Source organism: Lycium barbarum, chromosome 11 (assembly GCF_019175385.1).
Source record: "Lycium barbarum isolate Lr01 chromosome 11, ASM1917538v2, whole genome shotgun sequence".
Lineage (NCBI taxonomy): Eukaryota > Viridiplantae > Streptophyta > Magnoliopsida > Solanales > Solanaceae > Lycium > Lycium barbarum.
The window spans coordinates 114,981,004-115,001,556 of NC_083347.1; the positions used below are offsets into that span (position 1 = coordinate 114,981,004).

The 20,553-nt window shown below is 32.3% G+C and overlaps 1 protein-coding gene and 1 long non-coding RNA gene across 6 annotated transcripts; one reads left to right on the forward strand and one right to left on the reverse strand.

Moving 5' to 3' along the window:
* Window positions 1–800: 800 nt before the first annotated feature.
* On the forward strand, window positions 801–7,130 carry LOC132619353 (uncharacterized). The gene is made up of 3 exons (XR_009574700.1): window positions 801–1,218; window positions 3,624–5,467; window positions 6,487–7,130. It is a non-coding gene; the product is annotated as an uncharacterized LOC132619353 (long non-coding RNA).
* Window positions 7,131–7,641: 511 nt separating this feature from the next.
* LOC132619351 (protein PIN-LIKES 5-like) lies at window positions 7,642–19,843 on the reverse strand. Of its 5 annotated transcripts, XR_009574699.1 has the most exons (12): window positions 19,674–19,843; window positions 15,694–15,923; window positions 15,473–15,552; window positions 14,884–15,008; window positions 14,485–14,606; window positions 13,291–13,488; window positions 12,429–12,536; window positions 12,222–12,322; window positions 11,466–11,518; window positions 10,022–10,064; window positions 8,592–8,777; window positions 7,642–8,030 (listed from the first exon to the last, which is right to left on the reverse strand). XR_009574699.1 is itself a non-coding variant. In XM_060334282.1 (11 exons), the coding sequence occupies exons 2-11, from the start codon at window positions 15,826–15,828 to the stop codon at window positions 7,906–7,908; spliced, it is 1,233 nt and encodes a 410-aa protein (XP_060190265.1). In that variant the 5' UTR covers window positions 15,829–15,923; window positions 19,674–19,840; the 3' UTR covers window positions 7,642–7,905. The 5 variants fall into 5 exon arrangements, 4 of the variants coding, with proteins under 4 accessions (XP_060190265.1, XP_060190266.1, XP_060190268.1 ...); XM_060334282.1 differs by lacking the exon at window positions 10,022–10,064 and having other exon boundaries at window positions 19,674–19,840; XM_060334283.1 differs by lacking the exons at window positions 10,022–10,064; window positions 19,674–19,843 and adding an exon at window positions 16,806–16,939.
* Between the last annotated feature and the right edge of the window lie 710 nt (window positions 19,844–20,553).

A 20,553-nucleotide genomic window follows, 5' to 3' on the forward strand; every position in this document is an offset into this window, starting at 1 on the left:
GAGTATACCATTTTAGACATTGAGGGAAAGTATGTTACGAATAAGTGAGTGTGTAATTACTTGGGACATAGAATCCTTTGATTACATATTGTAATTGTTGAAACTTTAGATAATTATAAAGTTACCGTTTTTTCCATCGATGACACTTATTGCAAGATATTTGGTTCCACCCATAAGGGGTGCTTTATGGCCCATAAAGGTTATTAAAGGTAACCCTAATTTTTCTAAATAACCACACTTACAATGTACAATTAAAATATACTTTATGCTGTATTCTCTTAGGCTCTCTACAATAAACAATTAGTGTTTAGACTATGGCTTAGGTGTTGCTCCAATATATCGTGAAGCCACCATCAATCGGCAATTCCAGCTGCAGTTCGTCTAGTTTTCCGCTTCCTCTAAACGAAAATATGTAAGTTCTCGATTATTATTTAATGTGTTATGTGTTCTTCACTTATGAAAGAACTTTGTAAGGAAAATTTTCAAATTTTGGAGTCAACCACATTAAATGATAGATTATTGACATAGGATTTTATTCGTCGAATAAAATGAATATACATCCAAATAATTTATAAAATTAATTAATTACCAAATTTAAGTTACTGCAAGAAAATTAATTCATTTTCCTACCAAAACAAAAATTCGTATGTCATTCCTCTTATTTGAACCTTTTTTATGTGAGCTTGTGAGGGTCAATTTCAAGTCAACTAATGTGGAGCATTAGAGGATATGAGTGATTTGAGCCGCTGATCAAGTCACACCCAAAAAGCAACAAAGTGACAAGTAGTACAATTACATGAACTCAAGCTAGGAGGATCAAAAAAGAAATACAAAGGTTTGGCAAAGAAGCTCATGGGACGAGGAATAAAAGGCAAAAAAATAGATTTGAAACAAGACCTAAAGATGTTCAACATGATCCAAATATTTCCAAGTGAAGACCAAATATGAAAAGGGCTAATTTTGAACTTTGGGAGGTGCTAAAGAGGCCTTTGGGTCGTGGAAAAAGATATTTAGCTTATTTAATTGATGGGCCCAAGCCCAACTAAGCTTAGTTGTTTCTCTAACTATTAATAATCTTTATCTTGTCATTAGGAGGGGAATTTTTGAATAGATGAATATTTCATAAGCAACCTTGTTGCTTATGGAGACCTTTGAGGTTCTCTTTAGGGTTTTGCTCCTTTTGTTCTACTTTGAATCAAAGCTTGGATGTCTTTAATGGTAAGATTTCTTGTTTGAGTTCCCTCTCGTTCTTCTTCTTCTTCTGCATGTAATTTTGAGTATTGACAATAATTTATGTTCATCTATTTGAATCTTAAGTTCTTCTCCTTCCAGATTCAAACTCTCTCCTCTATATTCTTCTAATTGTAAGTGTTTCCTTTGTCTGTGCTTGCATCACTTTTGCTCTAAAATTTATAAATAAGTAGTATCTGCGGTTTTCTGTTTTTCTAATTTAAATAACAAGGTATGTTAGGTTTTTTTTTCTGTTAGTTTCGTTTTATAAGATTATTCAATCTATTAATGCTTATCTTTGATCTTTGATTTTTTCTCTTTTTGAAATTTTTTGCAAGTGTGGAATGTTATGTGTTACATTAGTTACGAAATGTATAGAACTCTCGGTTTTCTCATGAATTTTTATTTTTTAGTTTCTCGATTTTCTCAAATCTCAAATCTGAGACCTGAGATTTGAGATTTTAGATCTGAGATTTCAGATCTCAGACCTGGGATCTCAGATTTGAGACCTGAGATCTCAGATCTGACACCTGAGATCTGAATAATGAAGAAGATTTCTTGTTTGAGTTCCCTCTCGTTCTTCTTTTTCTTCTGCATGTAATTTTGAGTATTGACAATAATTTATGTTCATCTATTTGAATCTTAAGTTCTTCTCCTTCCAGATTCAAACTCTCTCCTCTATAAGTGTTTCCTTTGTCTGTGCTTGCATCACTTTTGCTCTAAAATTTATAAATAAGTAGTATCTGTGGTTTTCTGTTTTTCTAATTTAAATAACAAGGTATGTTAGGTTTTTTTTTTCTATTAGTTTCGTTTTATAAGATTATTCAATCTATTAATGCTTATCTTTGATCTTTGATTTTTTCTCTTTTTGAAATTTTTTGCAAGTGTGGAATGTTATGTTATGTATTACATTAGTTACGAAATGTATAGAACTCTCGATTTTCTCATGAATTTTTATTTTTTAGTTTATATGTGTTATATTTAGAGCTGAGATCTGACACCTGAGATTTGAGATTTTAGATCTGAGATTTCAGATCTCAGACCTGGGATCTCAGATTGGAGACCTGAGATCTCAGATCTGACACCTAAGACTTAAGACCTGAGATCTGAATAATGAAGAAGATTTTTTCTCAATATCTAATTGGCATAATTTAATTTCTAAATTAAAATTAATAAATATAAAATTTCAATAAAATATTAGGCTCTAAGATGGTGGTTTTTGGTGAATGTTTGAGGTGGTTGTGCACTAGAAATGATGAGGATAATGTGGTTGGCAGTGATGATCGTGATGGTGGAGGTGTTGCTGGTAATGACCCATAATAGTGGATGGTAATGGCTCTTGGTAGTGGCACAAATGGTGGTTGATAATAATGATAATGGTAGTGGTTGACAGTTATAGTGCTTATAATGGTAGATGTGATAGGTAATAATGGGTGGTGGTGGTGGTTGGTGGGCTTGTGGTAGTGGCTAGTTGTGGTAATTGACACTGATTACAGTTATGATGATGGAGGTGGAGGGTATGGTAGTGATGTATTGAAGTAGTTGGTGGTGTCGGTGTTTGACACGTAGAAGTGGTGGTGGCAGTATTGGTAGTTGATGGTTGTGAGTGTAATGGTAGCTAGAATTACAAAAGAGAAAAACAGAGTAACTTCAGAAATAGACACTTGTTCTAATAAAATAAATAATATTAAAAACTCGGATCGCCAAAAAATATTTTCTAAATATTAAAAAGAAGAAATACACTATTAATATGAAAATTCCATTTATTTCTAAAATTACATTCCCAACAAGCAGTTTCATCGCTCTTCTTTTAAAAGAGTTTGAATGGATGTGAAGTTTTGTGTCTCTTTATATCACATTGTACGTACTTTCATCTTAACTTCTCTATTAGTTGCTTATATTAAAACCCGAGAATACATCAACTATAGTCTGTTAAATGAAGAAATGATTGAATATTCAAAGTATAAGGAATAAATACTTCTTAGCACTAGAAGGAGAATTTGTAGCATATGTTTAATTTGACTCTATAGTGCGTTTATCCTAGGTTGTTTCATTTATGTGAATCTTAAGATTTCGTACAATTATCATTGACCTACTAGTTTTCGATAACTTTGAGTGTTTTAAAACATTAATTACGAAAGACTTATTCTTGATTTTTCACTACTTTTTTTTTTAATTTATTGAGCTTTTGTTGATCGTCGATGTGGAAAAAGTTACAATATGAGTTCATTATCCTAAACTTTCAACATGATTATTGTGATGAGACTGCTGGTATTTCATATTTGTCCTTCCAAATAAGTGTTACAATTTTACATAGGTTGATCAAGGGGGTTGATAGATCAAATTCCACTCTTTTGGTTGTGTTCTAATATTTTGACTTGTTTTGTAACCAGAATAAGGAAGAATCGCGGGAGAACAAATAATCATATTGGGCAAAACTATATGAATCATTACAATGAAGGATGTGGTATAGATAGATATCTGAGTTACCAAGAAATGTTATAGATGATATCTTGAACCGCATGGTCATCAAAGAAATAGCAAGGTGAGTGTCTTGTTACAAAAATGAAATCGTATATGGTCTACTCATTCAATCCTTGTGTTTGATTGTCAGTACAATGAGAAAATAAAATACCAAAATCTATTATCATTCTAGTCACTTTTGAATTCAAAAACATTGTCAGCAAAATCCTCTTGCAACACAATGACCTTACTATCAAGTTTGTCCTTGACATGTCAAGTGTTGATTTAGACGATTGAGACATCCATCATTTGCTACGATATATCTCTAACATTTTTCTGAGTTCCTTAAAAATTCTATTGGAGAACTTTTAGGGTTCTCGTTAGGGCAAGTCGGTGGTCGTCTACTAGACAAAGCTGGAGATGGAGGTCGGCCGAGCTTTCAAAATTCTGTGCATCAGCTTTTGCCGTTAATTATGCATTTATAGAGTCAGTGAAGAATAACCTGTTGTTGCGACTGCAAAATTAATGAATCAGTATTAGAACCCTGCTGCTGTTGATAATTGGGATACGACAAAAACATTTTTTATGTGTGATTTATTTAACCAACATCACCCAAGTGACCCTTTGTATGACTTGCTATGTCTTGGCTTGAAGTCAAGATTCTTGCACGAAGGTTGCATTGGTACATATACCTACCTGGCCCATTTTGTCCCTGTATTTTGAAGAATTTTTGGTACAATTTTAGGCTGTTAGTTTTCAAGTGTTGCTCGTCATTTTAGGGAATTGCTCATCCTTCGGTCTCTCATCAATAATGTTTCTTGGACATCTATAACTTTGTTTTGAAGATGATAGACAAAATGTTAGATTTTTCAAGAAACGTCATAGATGATAAACAGAATGATGAAACTCTCTAAATTGATGAGCAACTCTTGAAAAGTAACAGCCTAAAATTGTACAAAACATTCTTCAAATGTAGGGACAAAATGGGCTGAGGGGGTATATATACCAATGCATCCATTGTGCAAGAATCTTAGCTTCAATTCAAGACATAGCAGACTATTCAAAGGGTCACTGGGTTAAAGGAACTGCCTAAAAAAATATTTTTGTCATAACCCATTTATCAACAGCAACAGGGTTCTACTACTGACTCATCAATTTCCCAGTCGCAACAACAGGTTGTTTCTACAGCACGATTGGACACTGACATAAATGCATAATTAATGGCAAAAGCTGATGCACAGAATTTTGAAAGCCCCACCGCGCAGCCTTCATCTCCAGCTTCGTCTAGCAGATGACCACCGACCCACCCTAGCTTGAACTCTAGAAGTTCTACAATAGAATTTTTAAGGAGCACAATAAAATATTGGAGACTTATCGTAGCCAATGATAGATGTTCGATCGTCTAAATCATCACCTAATATGTCAAGGACAAACTTGATAATAGGATCATTGTGTTGCAAGAGAATCTTGTTGACAATGTTTTTGAAGTCATCAATAACTGAGGATGATGATAGATTTTAGTAATTTATTTTCTCATGGAATTGGCTATCAAGCACAGGGATTGGATGTGTAAATCATATATGGTTTCATTTTTGTGACAAGACACTCATCCTTGATGGCCATGCGGTTCAAAATATTATCTTTAATGTTTTGTGGTAACTCGGATATTCTATCTATACCACGTTCTTCATTACAACGATTCACATAGTCTAGTTCAAAGAAGCACCAGAGACCTAAAGACAAGCTATAAGCCGATGATTCTACGCCAGATCATGTAAGTTTCCTCGAAAAACTAATTCACCTACCCAACACAACCCTCTAGATCTTGCCCTTATTCCTTCATAAATTTTATTTGGAAGATTAGTTGGATCATCTAGTCTTCCTCTTTTGTTACACGAGAATATGTTAGTTCTCGTTTATAATTTAATGTATTATGTGTAATCCTTCACTTATGAAAGAACATTGTAAAGAAAATTTTCAGATTTTGAAGCCAACGAAATTAAATGAGAGATAGTTGTTATAAGATTTTATTCCTTTTAATTAATTACTGAAATTTAAGTTACTTCCAGGAAATTAATTCATTTCCTAGCCAAACAAAATTTTGAATGTCATTTTTCATAGTTGAACCTTTTGTTCTAAAATGTATAAATAAGTAGAAAAAGGAAAAACTTTTATCTGTGGTTTTCTGTCTGTCTGATTGAAATGGCGAGGTATGCTAGGTTCTTCTTTTCTTATTTTCTTTTTTCAATTTCGTTTTGTAGAATTTATTTAATCTATGGCTACTACTTATCTTGGGTTTTTTTTTATTTTTTTTCTCTTTTTGTATAGAGTTTTTGTAAGTCTAGAATGTTACGAAATGTATAGATTCTCATTTCTCTCATGAATTTTTGGTCTTTAATTTATATGTGGTGTGGAAGAAGTTAATTTCATGGGTAATCAGATTTAGAGAAAATGTTAGCTTTATGTTGATCGGTTTAATTTTATGTGTGTTAAGAACTGTAGCGCAAAACATATATTTTTCTTCCTCTCCTTTTTCTCTTTCTTTTCTTTTCTAGATGGTGTGAGTGGCTTGTTTGATCTTTTATAACTTTTAGTACCTAATAAAATTATATTTTTCTTGATTATGACTACATATAACATATTACATTAAAAAATTGTCTTTGGAATTTTTTTTGACAAGATTTCTCATGGATCAATTTAGGCTAAATATCAATCCAAAATTTGATTTGATGGGCTGAAACAGGCTCAGCTAATAAATGATGGGGTAATTTTACCACTTTTAATTATCGTTAGGCGTTCCGGGCTTGAACTTTTGGGTTCGGGCGTTAAATCCTTGGAGAATGCCATGGAATTCAGCTTGTATTGACCAAGGGTCGGACCTATGGCCGAGCCGGGCTTTGCTACTCCAGCATCGATGGTGAAATCGGCATGATTGGGTTATGGAAATTGGGCTCAGAAAAAGTGGGAGTCAGTTGGGTGTGAATTGTGATTAAGTTGTGTTGGTTAAGCCTAGTCCCGTTATGTTAGTTCAGTGGGTTTCACTTGCGAATAGAGTTTTGAGGGTTTGAGCCCAAATTTCAATTAAGGACCGGTATTTAACTTTTCTCCATGCTATTCATTAAAATATCTTGTTGTATTGAAAATTCAGTGGTTATTTGTGATTGGTTTGGATTGATTAGGTTAAAGAAATTTGAGAGCTATCGAGTTTTGAGGTCCGACTTGAATCTAACCATTGAGAAATGTTGAGATTGGTGTTAGGATGTTAGATTATAAAATTTGGAGTCACTTGGAGTTGATTTGGTCCGATTTGGATCAATTTTGGAGCAAAAAAGTGTGGTGAAATTTCTCAAGAACCTCCAATGTTCTGCCCAACCCTGTCAACAATTTATTTCAATGTTATGACCCAATTTATATGAGATACTGGTGATTTACTAGGACTTGTGGCAAGCCCATCTATTAAAATCTTCTAGTAATTTGGCAAATTTATGATAATTTGTGTCAAACTTACGACATAATTTATACTCAAATTCTTGTGATTCATTAGGACCTCACAACAACAAAATATGTTTTTAGCGGAAATTAATTTCCGGCAATAACTTATTTTCGCTAATTATATTATAGAATCAATTACTACCGGCAATACCAAACTTCAGCCCTAACAATAAATGCCGCTAAAGGCTTTACCGACCTTGGATCTATTGGCATTAACCAATTGCTAGTAAATATTTTTGTAGCAATAATTATTGCCGCTAAAAGAAAAATATATTGTCACTAAAAGCCTCCTTGGCCTGTGGCATGCACATTCATCGGAACTCTCAGTGATCAGCTAGGATTATTTGTATTAAATCCTAGCGATAGGCAAGATCATGTAAGCTGTGCATTGGGTTATAGAAAGGTAGTTATATAACAATAGGATGAAAAATAGCAACTGTACAAAGGACAATCAGATAAAAAATAATTGTTGTATTTCCATATATATATATATGACACCAACATACAAGTTTTTCAACCTTTTTTGTAGTCAACTGAACTACTGAAGAGAGACATGATTAAACTTGATAAGAACTTAGGCTTTAAAGGATTTTGAAAAAAATAAAATGGGGAGAAGATGAAAAAAGTAAAAAGAGAACTAAAAGATATCATTACATACTAGTAGTAAATCTGCACTTTTATGTGTTATATCGATTCTATCTTCATCATCTTGTGACAATATTAGGACAAGAGCCACATGAATATTGTGGACCAAATGGTGAGAGCAAATGCTGCAACCAAATAAGTCCACAAGAATAGGACTGAACACTCTTCTTGTGCCACATCAAATAATTGTGTCATTGTTCCTGCACCAATTTAATCATAGTTATAACCAGTTCATCATTCTCAACAGTTAGGTAGAAAATAAGATAGACAGCCTATTGTAACAAGTCAAATTATATACAGATCACAAAATCGATTCGGAATATGAAATTTGTAAGTATTGGTGATCAGTTGTGCAACCAAAAATTTATATAAGGGGACTAAAAAATGACACATTTCCTGAAATTTGAACCTATGACGTAAGATAATTTTTGCATCTTTTTTGTTACCTTACTAAAACTTTTCCTTATACCAAAGGAATTCAATTGCTTATATATAACCAAAAAACTAAATTTTTTTTCCTATTTGCACGTAATATTTTTCAAAGAAGAGGATTCAAGCGATGCCCTTTCTTCTAGGTAGCTTCGTCCTTGGTAGTGACCATTCGCTTACCATTGAACGCAAAATGCTTCAACAACATATACATTACTAGATTTTGTTAAATCCGTACCATATAATGTACATCGGCCTCTGACGAATAGTGTTAAAATTGTTTACGCTGTCAGTGTATATAATTGAACTCCGAATCAAAATTAAAAGCATACCGATATTCATGGCGGGCGGCAATGTATATTGTATCATTAGCACAAATTTGTAAAGAGGATCTCCAGCAAGGAACCCTAATTTTCCAGCTGCTTTAAGAACAAGAATACCAACAAGAGGACTGAATATATATCTCACACACACTACTGCTATGATGATCATTGGTTTCACTTTTGCCTTCCTCAGTCCTGTCAAGTTCACAAAGCACAAATTTACTTCACTACATTGTCTCAAAAGAAATTTGACCGCAAAAGTAGAAAAATATGTCTCAAATGAAACATGTATGAGTTGGGACAAAAGCACAAATTCATAATGCTACAAAAAATTTCCCTTACCAAGAAAAGGTACTAACATTTATACATAAATTTAAATGTATTTAGGGATAATTATAGCCCCACATCCTTGGGTGATCTAGTTCACAAAAGTAGCTAGCAGATGTATAGGTTTTATATATCTATACTTAGACAAACATATAATATACATATACTATACATATAATATACGTATAATATACATATCAGTGTATACATTTTATATATTTGGGCTGCTACCGATAATTAAGTTTGGCCGAAGGAATGTAAATGAAAGAATCCCATAAATTTTGCAGTATAAATGTTTTAGTGTGCATTGTCAGTTTATCTAAAAAGTATAACAACAAGCTGGACCACTAACCTGAAAATTAAGAAAGGTTAACCTATTGTAACAAGTTAAAATATACTAAGAGCCTGTTTGGATGGGCTTATGCCTATAAGCTGTTTGCAGCTTATAAGCTAAAAAAAATAAGTTGGGGTAGTCTAACTTATTTTTTTGGCTTATAAGCTGTTTTCAACTTATAAGCTGCTTTAGATAAGCTAAGTCAAATGGACCCAATTATTTTTTTGAGCTTATTTTAAGCACAAAATGACTTTAAGCTGGCCAGCCAAACACTCAAAAAAGCTAAAAACAGCTTATAAGCAACTTATAAGCCAATCCAAACGGGCTCTAATAGTGTAAATTATTGTGACACTGACAATTCACTTAAAAGATGGTAACTACGTCTACCCTTCTACCAAAAAAAAAACTACGTTTAACCGTCCGTAAGAAGTTTGATTAGTGATCTGCAAAATAAGGTAGGTTATCTATGACAACATGTTATACACTGAAATCTAAAAGTTCTTTTATCATGGATACGAGTTAAATCCCAAATAACTTTTACACATTAATCGTGCAAAAAAAAAAAAAAATACAGAATTGTCCTTAACAAGTTGAATTCGTAATCTGAAAAGTAAGACAAATTACCTACTACAATATGTTAACAATACACTAAAATCTAAATAAGTTTAACTTTTATACACTAACATGCGATCAACTAAAAAAGCAATTTAGAAGTTGTTAGCCAAAAGTATCATACTTTTTGTTATGCATATAGACAAGAAATGACATCAATCTTTACCTTGTGTGGACTCCTGATCTTACAAGGAAATTCAGCAGCAAAACTGCTTGGCAGATTGTGAGAAGGAAAAGAGAATCAACACTTGTTAGCTCAAAGACTTGGCACAAAAGAGCTCCTTTTAGGATCTCTTTCTTCTTAATGAGGGCTTTACAAAATAAGATCCCTTCGGATGATGCAGTGAAAAGGTTTGGAATCTACCTTCCTTCTATTTGTAATTGTTGTCCAATTCATAAAATAGAGACCACTGAACACCTCTTGAGCGAAGGACAAATTGCCAAACAAGTATGGGAATTCTTTTGCAATACATGTGGTATTGGTTTGGTTCAGGGGCAAATAAGATTGTCAATTATGAAATGGTGGATAGCTAAAGGCAAGAATGAAGTTCACTCATGCATTCTTCAGTGTATACCAATTGCTATATGTTGGGAAATCTAGAAAAACAGGTGTAGGGCCAGGTTTGAAGAAAAGAAGATGTCATGTTGGTACATTATTCAACAAGTCAACCATCTTATTTCTTTAATTCTCAAAGCACAGTTCCCTGATCTGCAACTTCCTATTTCTTGGTTGGAGAAATGTAATTTAGTGGAAAAGCGCAGACCTGTAACTCACTCTCAGGTAGTGTACTGGTATAAACCCAATTTTAATTGGGTCAAGCTCAATGTGGATGGTTGTAGTAAAGGAAATCCAGGTTCAGCTGGAGGAGGAGGCATCATCAGAGATCACAGAGGTATAATGATTCATGCCTTTGCTGAATTTTATAGGCAATGCAGCAACAATATGGCTGAGGCGTTGGCCATTTGGAAAGGGATTAACATATGTAAGGATAATGGTTTTCAGAATGTTATGGTGGAATCTGATTCTCTTATGGTCGCCAACATGATCAAAGAAAAGCTAAAACCACCCTGACAACTAACTGAGATTATTGTTAAGATTCAGAGATTAACTAGACATGGTGATTTTGAGTTCAAACATATATATAGAGAGGGAAATTCTATAGCGGACCTACTTGCTAACTTGGGAGAAGACTCAAAAACCTCTACTATCTTCACTGAAGCTTCCGTCCTTCCTGCTAAGGTTAGAGCTTCAATGAAGCTAGAACTTGAAGGGCTCCCAAATTTCAGATTTAGAAGCAAAAGAAATAAATTCATATCGAATGGTAGCTAACTTGTTTGAATTTTTGTGGCACCTCTTGATGTACTTAGTATCCTTTTACTGTTGGTTTCAACCAAACAGTAGAGGCAATACTAATCAGCACTTTCAGCTTAATATTAGTATACAAATGGGAAATAGGATGTATTTATCCAACCTCCACTATGTAAATGAGGATAAGGTCTATGTCCTCCTCCGTGTAATTATGATTTTTGGTAAATATACAGGTTGGAGTCATGCCTAACTCCTCCATCATAAGGATGGAACTCTTGAAAAAAAAAAAAAAAAACTTTACCTTGTGTGAGGTTTCCCCCTAGTATAAGTGTGATACATGGAATTGTCCCATCCCTGTATTGAAAGGAAGGTGAGATGTCAATTCTTAGAAAATAAGATTTTAATGAAGCGAGTTTGAATATTACTCTCTTCGTTTTATTTTATGTGTCTTAATTGACTTAATATCAATTTAGTAAAACATGAAAGACTTTAAAATTTTATGATCTTATATTAAATATGTGTATAATATTTACAAAAAACAGGATAGCCCGATGCACTAAGCTTCCGCTTTGCGCGTCTAGGGAAGGGCCGGGCCACATGAGTCTATTGTATGCAGTCTTATCCTGCATTTCTACAAGAGGCTATTTACACGGCTCAAACCTGTGACCTCCTGGTCACATGGCAGCAGCTTTACCAGTTACCCCAAGGCTCCCCTTCGTGTATAATATTTACAAAGATGTACTTTAAATTTTATAATCTTAAGCATGGACGTTTGAACTAAAAATAATTGGCGGATATGTATATAATCTATATATAATATGTGTATAATCAGTATATAATCTATGAAAACCGGCTAGGAAAAGTATAAACGCGATCGACTATTTGTGTAAAGACCCCTTTTCTAAACGGACTATAAAGAAAATAATATCGATGCATAGGTAGATCGAAAAAAAAGCTACGTATCAATCTTATTTCAAATGTGACTCATATTATGGCCAGAGTAAAAATATCTTGAATTTTTTCAATTTGAATAAAAGAATAGTGAGATGATACATACCCGAGTAATTTGACAGAGTCTTGGATTACTCTGAGTGGAGCATTGCTACCAATAATCAAGTTTTTCAACCATGTCACTGACCCAAATATAAGTCCTATAATCTGGATATACCAATCAAGGTAATTAAAAGGGTAATTTTTTTTGTTATTCATATCTCTGTAGAAAATAAAAAAGAAACATAAAGTGAAAATAAAAAATTGAACGTACTGCTGCAACTGTTGGAGGTGCCAATAGCTCCTCCACAATTTTGTTCAAAGTCCCTGCTATTTTGCTCCATGATGATACTTCCCCTTTCTTGATTGATGGATGAATAATCTGCAGAATTTAAATCATATATTCGCTGAATTTTACTCACTATAACAATAAAATTATAAATTATTTCCTCACATATTAAGGTAACAAAATTTTACCTGCTACAACACAAAAGTGACAAGCTACTTTTTGTGACGTTAAAGTTACGAAATTTTACCCATGATAATATAGTCATAAAAATTTACTTGGTATAATAGTAAAGTCACTTTAGGAGGTAGATTTTGTTGTTACCGTGGGTAAAATTTAGCGATTGCACTATTATATTGGGTAAAGTTCAATTACTTCAATGTGACAGGAAATTACAACTCCCTCTTGTCCCAATTTACGTTTCATGCTTTTATTTTTAATTTGTTGCAGAAAAAATATCAGACTTCTTTATATAGAAATAATTTAACTTTAAATTTTTCATTTTACCCACAATAAGATGATTAATAGCCACACATATGTATATGACTTGTTTTAAACCATAAGTTTTAAAAATCTTTCTTTCTTTCTTAAACTTCAAGTTCAATCAAAGACTGTCACACAAATTGCGATGGAAGGAGTAGGTAAAATTTAGTGTCTTTACCGTTATAGTGGATAAAAAAAGCGCAACCCGGTGCACTAAGCTCCCGCTATGCGAGGGGTCTTGGGAAGGGCCGTTATAGTGGGTAAAATTCAATTATTTCAACGGTTTTGTGAGTTTAATTATTGTTATAGTGGATAAAATTTGATGTTATTATGTAAAATTAACACAAAATAAAGAAGGGAACTTTACAGCTTGGTTTTCAGGATCTTGAATATTGGTAACAGCAAGATCATCATCTTGAAGAAGGTGAGATTTCTCATTTGCATTTAACAAATCATTATTTGGTTTCTTCAATGCATCTTCCTCAGCTGCTTTCATTGCTCTAAATTTCACAGAGGAACTCCTTATTAGGTGGTATGTGTAGGTCCATATGTAGAAACCACCAACCTGTAAAATCAACAAAATTAGCTGTAGCAAATAACGAAACTGTCTTTCGTCGCATTAAAATAACTGAACGTCACTCCCTTCGGTTCAAAATAAGTGTTCACTTAGCATTTTTTACACCGTTTAAGAAAACACTAACTCCTAAAAAAATAGGTATTTTGATTAAACTATCTTTAATTAATAAGATTCTTGCTTATTTATTGCCTTGAATAAATAGGGACAAATCTGAAAAAAATAAAGTTCCTTCTTGATTTTGTAAGTGAACACTTATGGACAAGTGAGGGATGGCTCAGTGGTTAAGCACCTCCACCCACGACCGGTAGGTCCTGGGTTCGAGTCACACTGGAGGGGAAGTGTGGAAACACTATAAATCCTCCTAAAATGGGAGGGGAAAAAAAAAAAAAAAAGTGAACACTTATGTTGAACCAAAATAAAAAGAGTAAGTGACACTGATTTTGAACCTGATGGAATATCAATTGTAACAAAAATTATAAAATATAGACTATGACTAACTGCATTTCCACTCATAAAGTCTGAAGTTCATTCTGAACTGCTAACAATTCTAAATGCCCAAATAAGAAAGAAGACTTCTTCTTGTCACGTTAAAATATCTGAATAATATGCACATTTCGAAGAAAAATACAATTAATGAAAGGTCGAATTTTCGGCACCAAGTAATCATTTTTTTTAATCTTCTTTTTGTTTCATTAAAATGCTTTTTTAATTGTCTTTTTATTTTATAAAATATGGATAAATCTTTATAGATGAATTCTTTTATTTGTATTTTCTGAGCCAGAAACTTGACTTTTCGATCATTTGTATTCTCTAACCAAACACATAGTTCAGTTACATTAATGTGACACAATGCATTATTGTGCCGACAGTGAATAAAAATTCAGTTAATTTGATTAATAAAAAATAATTTTATGACTTTATTATCATACTGTACAAAATAAACTGACCATAGATAAATGAACTTAAAGATCTATAAGAACGTACAGCCATGGAGAAAGAGGCATAAGAGAGACCAACAGAAGAACAAATTCCATGATCACCAAATGGGCTACCATCCTCCTTGCAAATTGCTGGAATTACTATCAATAGAAGGTTTCCCAAGTTACCTGTTTGAAGAAAAATAAATGTCAAATACTGGCAAAATGCAGAGACTGATCCAAGATTTAGGTTCAATTTATGTCGTTCTTAATACTGAAATGAAATGATTATAATTTTAAAATTATGAATTCAAAAATTTAGTAGTTATCAAAATTTTAATAATTTTTCGTGTCACTAAAATCTGAGTTTACGTGAACCTATGCCTTACTCTCTATGTCTGCCACAAAATGTATCCGAGGGACAAAAAGATCAAAAAGTTGGTAATAATTGATAGCAATTATGTACCTGCTGAGCATGTAGCAACAATAAGTCCCTCTAGATGTACCTCTGGCTTAAGTATTTTTACTACAATCCATCCAAGAATTCCTCCAACTAGAAAAGTTAGCCCTATATTAATGGGCATAAACCACCTGGGAGATGATAATCAACAAATTTAGCTGTGATTTACGTAAAGTTTAGTAAATAACAACAATTATGCATTAATCTCAAATAAGTAGATGTCTGACCGTATCAATCCCTGTTATTCGTACATGTCTACATCCAACATTATAGAATAAATAGTTTCTCTAACTCTAGAAGTTCTTTACATTTTCTACCGGCACTTTTCCATAAAACAAAAGTTCATATTCCCTCTCTGTTTCATTTTATGTGATACTATTTTTTTGTTTAATTTGTTCCAAAAAAAAAATACATTTCTATATTAGAACATAATTAAATTTTATACTTTTCATTTTGTCCTCCATGACAAATGATTTTATAACTAGTAAAACATTATTTTTAAGATTATAAGTTTCAAACATCACTTTTTTTCCTTACTTTGTATCTGGTGGAATAGGTTCATAAAAAATGAAATAAAGGGAGTATTTGCCAGTACCATGAGATGATGTCGTCCAAGGTAACGGTCTTTGCCAAACTTGCAAACATTAAGGAAGGTGTAAATACCACGAACACAATCTACAACCACAGACATAATAAAATATAAAATTAAGAAATTAAAGATCTCTTTAAAATACTGTAGTATAAATGCATAGACTGTTATTTAAGTAATATTAACATAGATTATTACATAATTAGAAAATAATGAAGAAGTCTTACTTTATTAAGGGACTTTCGGGCATCAGAAGGAAGAAGCTTGAGATAATCAGTGGCCATTAAAGCACCTAAAACACTTATGAGAAGCACTTGTAATATTGGCATAGATGCCACCTCGAATAATGTCCAGAAACCCATCTTTTTTCTTCTTCTTAATTGTCAGAATTAACTCTGCCAAATAATTGTCTCTATCGAAAAATATACAGTAGGCTCAAAATTAAAGTCAAAACATCCTGAAAGAACAAAGAAATTAAATTAGGACCAAGAACAAGTGAGTTCATAGAATGGGCATAACACCGTCTCAAAAATAAGGTAATACAAAATTCGAAAATCTTAGAGTTAGTCATTCAAAATAAGTTCAATCTTGTTATATATACACATTCAAATAAAAATGGGCAAGAATGTCCCTGGAATACTGAAAAAAATAGAGTAATTACGCCCTCTGTTTGATTTTTGACACAAAATACCCTTACCATTAGTCAATGAGGCAGATATAACCCTGAACTATTGGAAATAGAGCAATTATGCCACTGTTTATAAATGAATCTCTTACGCTTAGCCAAGTGGAGCAGATATGCCTCTCTCCATGACAGGTTTCACATCAGATGTGAATTAGCATAAAATTAAATTTGTTTTGTTGAACTGTAAATCCAACATGAAAATAATATTCTTAATAACAACATGACACAATGCATAAACTAAATCAAAATAATGATTTAAATATCACACAATTATTGAAATAAATCAAAATCAAACAAAAGAATGAAAGATTCAGTTGAATTCACAAAATACGCATTTAAATATGACTCATCTCCTTATGTAAGCATAGGAAGGAACCACGAAGCTACCTTCCCCAGTCAGCACATGATGGGCAAGGGTTCAACTTCACCGTCATATTTCCACATATCAAACGTTTGTTCTTAAAAATGCCATTAGTTGAAAATATATTCAAATATAAGGAACTTTTACACTACGATTCTGAAATACTTAAACTTTGCTCAATTTTTTAAAATAATATGAGATGTTCGATAGGCCTGACCTTTTCCTATAAAAATAACAGACAAAAAATGGCCGAACTCGTAGTAATGGTATCTAAATGAAAAAAATTTACTAACAAATTTAAGGAGCCGTCTATGTATTCTGCTTTTTCAATATTTCCTCTCCATCTCCGAGCAGGGGTGGAGGTCGAGTTGATTATCGGGTTCACTTAAACAGTATAACTTTTGACTCGAGCTCTATTTATATTAAAATAAACTATCAGACAAATATAAAAAATAAAAAATAAAATTCCAAATGCAAACTCATAAATTTAGTTTAAATCTTGAATTTGCAGCGACCTTAAAAGTCACATCATAGTTGGAAATAAACAGAGGGTCCGAACATCCCCCTTGTCACTGAAATTTATAATTGCCAAGTCATGATAAAAGTACAGTACATGGCTTAAAAGTTCGCAGACAAATCACCACTCTTTCATAGATTTTAATCAATTCAGATAATTTTGTCCTGTTCGAGCAGTAAAAGTGAAAATAGGATCTCTTAACCGCTTACAATTTAAATAGAAAAAAATAGTTTTTTCAAATCTCTTATATATTTTTTTAGATCTATTATATGTAAAAATGAAGATCTCTTGTAAAAAAATCATAAAACTAAATAAAATTTGTAAAGAGAACAAAAATTCAATTCTCCCACAGTAAAAGCCACAATCACATCCATGGCCCCAAAGACCTCCAAAAACAAAGGAATCAAAAGCAACTATCAAACGACAATAAGAAAAATACTCAATTGTTGATTATGACCTTTTAATGTTATTTAAAAACTATTTAATTTTAAAATTTTCATTTTATCTTAATAACATACTTTATAATCACAAAAAGGGTTTATAATAATGTTTATTAAGACAACAAGATCCAAAAATTTTAAAAATTTCCTGTCCAAAACTATGCCATATAAATTGAAACAACGGGAATAATATATATCTCGCGGCGAGACTAGTAAGAAGGAAGACGGTTCAATTGAATTCTCTTTGTCAAAAAACTATATAGCACAAATATAGTAAAATTAAAAGTTCTAAGTATATATAAACTATTGAATACTCTTGATTTTGAATAATGGGGGTCCAAAAGTTCTTTTAATCACAAGTTCAATTTTCAACTATAACATACTAGTAGCTTTTTGAATCTCCTTATATAAATTTCTGCTCCCACTATCATTGTTGTATATAGTTAAGCTGAGAAGTTTCGATGAACTCGTACGTCTTGTTTGCTTTGGTAATAGTTATCGTCTTCGCTTTGGTGATACCCATTAGTTATTACTACTACTATAACGCAACAGAGGCGGATCCATAATTTAAACTTTTATAGATCCTAAACTCTAGGATGACGACCTCAAATACTAATATAATTGAATCTTAAACTTAATTCTGAACATGTTTAGTAAATTTTTTAATATATATAACATAATATGGATCAAAACTATTAAATTCTTCCGAATTCATATACTGAAGGCTACCTCCGCCCTGACTATAAGTCCCCCCCACACCCCTCCCCCCTTCCAACCAACAAAAACTCAAAAAGGCCACCCAAATTCCAAGAGAATTAAAGGGAAAACTTGAAGAAGAAATGAATTTTATGATGTTGAGAGTTGACAGCTCCACATGGATGGTCCCTAATCCTAGAGGATTCTTAACTTTTCAGGAAGTTAATTAATTATGTGATCAGAATAAAACAAAGTGAACTAAACTCAACCTTTATAAAGCAAGATGCCCTTAATTTACTATTACTAGTATTTATTAAAATAATCTTCTTCATGTGTGGCCAACGTAAACAAGTTAATCTTAAAGAAAACACTAGACGCATAAAAGAGAAACATATACGTACGTTGTCTATTGTCAACTCATATTCATGTGCAATAGTACTCATAAAACAAGAGCAAAAACTCCAATAACGATTGAAGGTATTTCAGTAACTCTATAAAACTAAGCACAGGCCGAGCCAAAATTTAAAGTTGTAGGGATTCATAATTTTGCATTGAACTCATAGTTCCTCTTAATTTTTGAGTTCACAATTAAGTATCTATACGTTTTGTTGTTCGAACTATCCAAAAATGTTACTTCCGCCGTGCCGGATTTTTAAAAAGTGCACTATTTTTTAAGAATCTGACTCACACTATCGACATTTTTGGAGTCTAAGCAACATAATTTATACGTATTTAATAAAAAAATTAATACAAATATAGAATCTAAATAAAACCTACTGAATTTGAATAAACCATAAGTAATACTCCGCCCCTGAAGCTCAAGTAGAACTTAAGTTACACACATTGTTACCATAAGATTAATCACATTATAAGTGAATCTTAGCTTGTGATAACATTAGTTACTATCATTTTTCGGGTTCTATTAATATTTATTATGATATTTACCTATAATTCCTTCATTTAAGATCTGATCTTATAAATACTTTATATTATCGGAGCTTACGGATGTATATATAAAGTTTAATTTTCTCACATTTGGTTGGTCAAAATATTTTATCATTCAAGGGACAACAAGTTCCATAAATGACAGTCCATCCTCATTATCTCCTGTCCACTTGCCAACACATGTACCCCTCCCGCACCCGACCTCCCTCACCACCTCCACCACGCCACTCCCTAACCCCATCCCACCCAAACAATTCTATATTCGTGTTAAGGAATTCATCATCAATATGTATCAATTAGTTATCCTGATCTCAATCGTTATCATTTCCTAGAATTCAGAACTTATAAATTTAAAATCTTGGATCGATCGAAAAAACTCAAACAAAAGCGTGAATATATAAGTCCAATGCAACCGAATTCTTCTATAATATAATATACTAATTCACTATCAACAACCCAGAAAAAACTGAAATGTAGAAGAAAGAAAAAAGTGGAAAACACCGAGGCATTATCAAGAGAATATGTACGTGTGAAAATAGAAAAAAAGTGGTGAAGGAGCAAACCTGGAATTTAAATGTTGATGAGAAACTGAAAACTAGAGAATAATAGTATCCCACTGAGGAGATAAACAATTAAACGAAATCCTTTTGTGGAAGAAAAGAAACTCTCAATGAAACAATGACAGTACTGAACAACTATATAGTTAGCTTGCCGACTTTATGTATATGCGGTGTTTGTGTCCTGACTTATTACGTTGTACTTGTTGGATAATGTAACAGAAACATTACGTAATACTATAGGTTTTTTTTTTTTTAAATTTTTTTTTAGGGGATAAAGCATTTAAGAGTTATTATTAAATAAAGACAACTCTAATTTTGGGATTTGATTCGAGACTTCTAATTACTGATGAAGATGTAGCTCATCATAACTAATCGCGGAGCTAAAAATTTCACCAACGCATTAAAAATATAAAAAAGTAAATAAACAACAACAATAGCATAGCCAACATAATTCACAAATGGGATCTAGAGAGGTGGTGTATACACAGACCTTAATCCTGTCTTGTGAAAATAGAGAAACTGTTTTTTATAGACTCTCGGCTCAAGTAAAGTATTTCAATAAAAAAAAGTAAATAAATGAAAAAATTAATTAAGAGAATTAAACAGTTATAATATATATTTTAAAAATAATTTTTCTTATACATACATTTGTAACTTTTTGGGAAAAGAGATTCGGATGAACCTTGCTCCCTTAATTAGTTCCTGCCTCGATGACAATCTTTGGTGGTTCTAGATAATTCATATATTTATATAAAAAAATACTAATGTACTAATAATAGAGACAATTTTAGAGACTTACACTAAATTTAATTTAGTAACACTAATTCCTTCATTTATGATTTATGATATATTACTTCTCTAATTTTGATCAATGAAATTATCT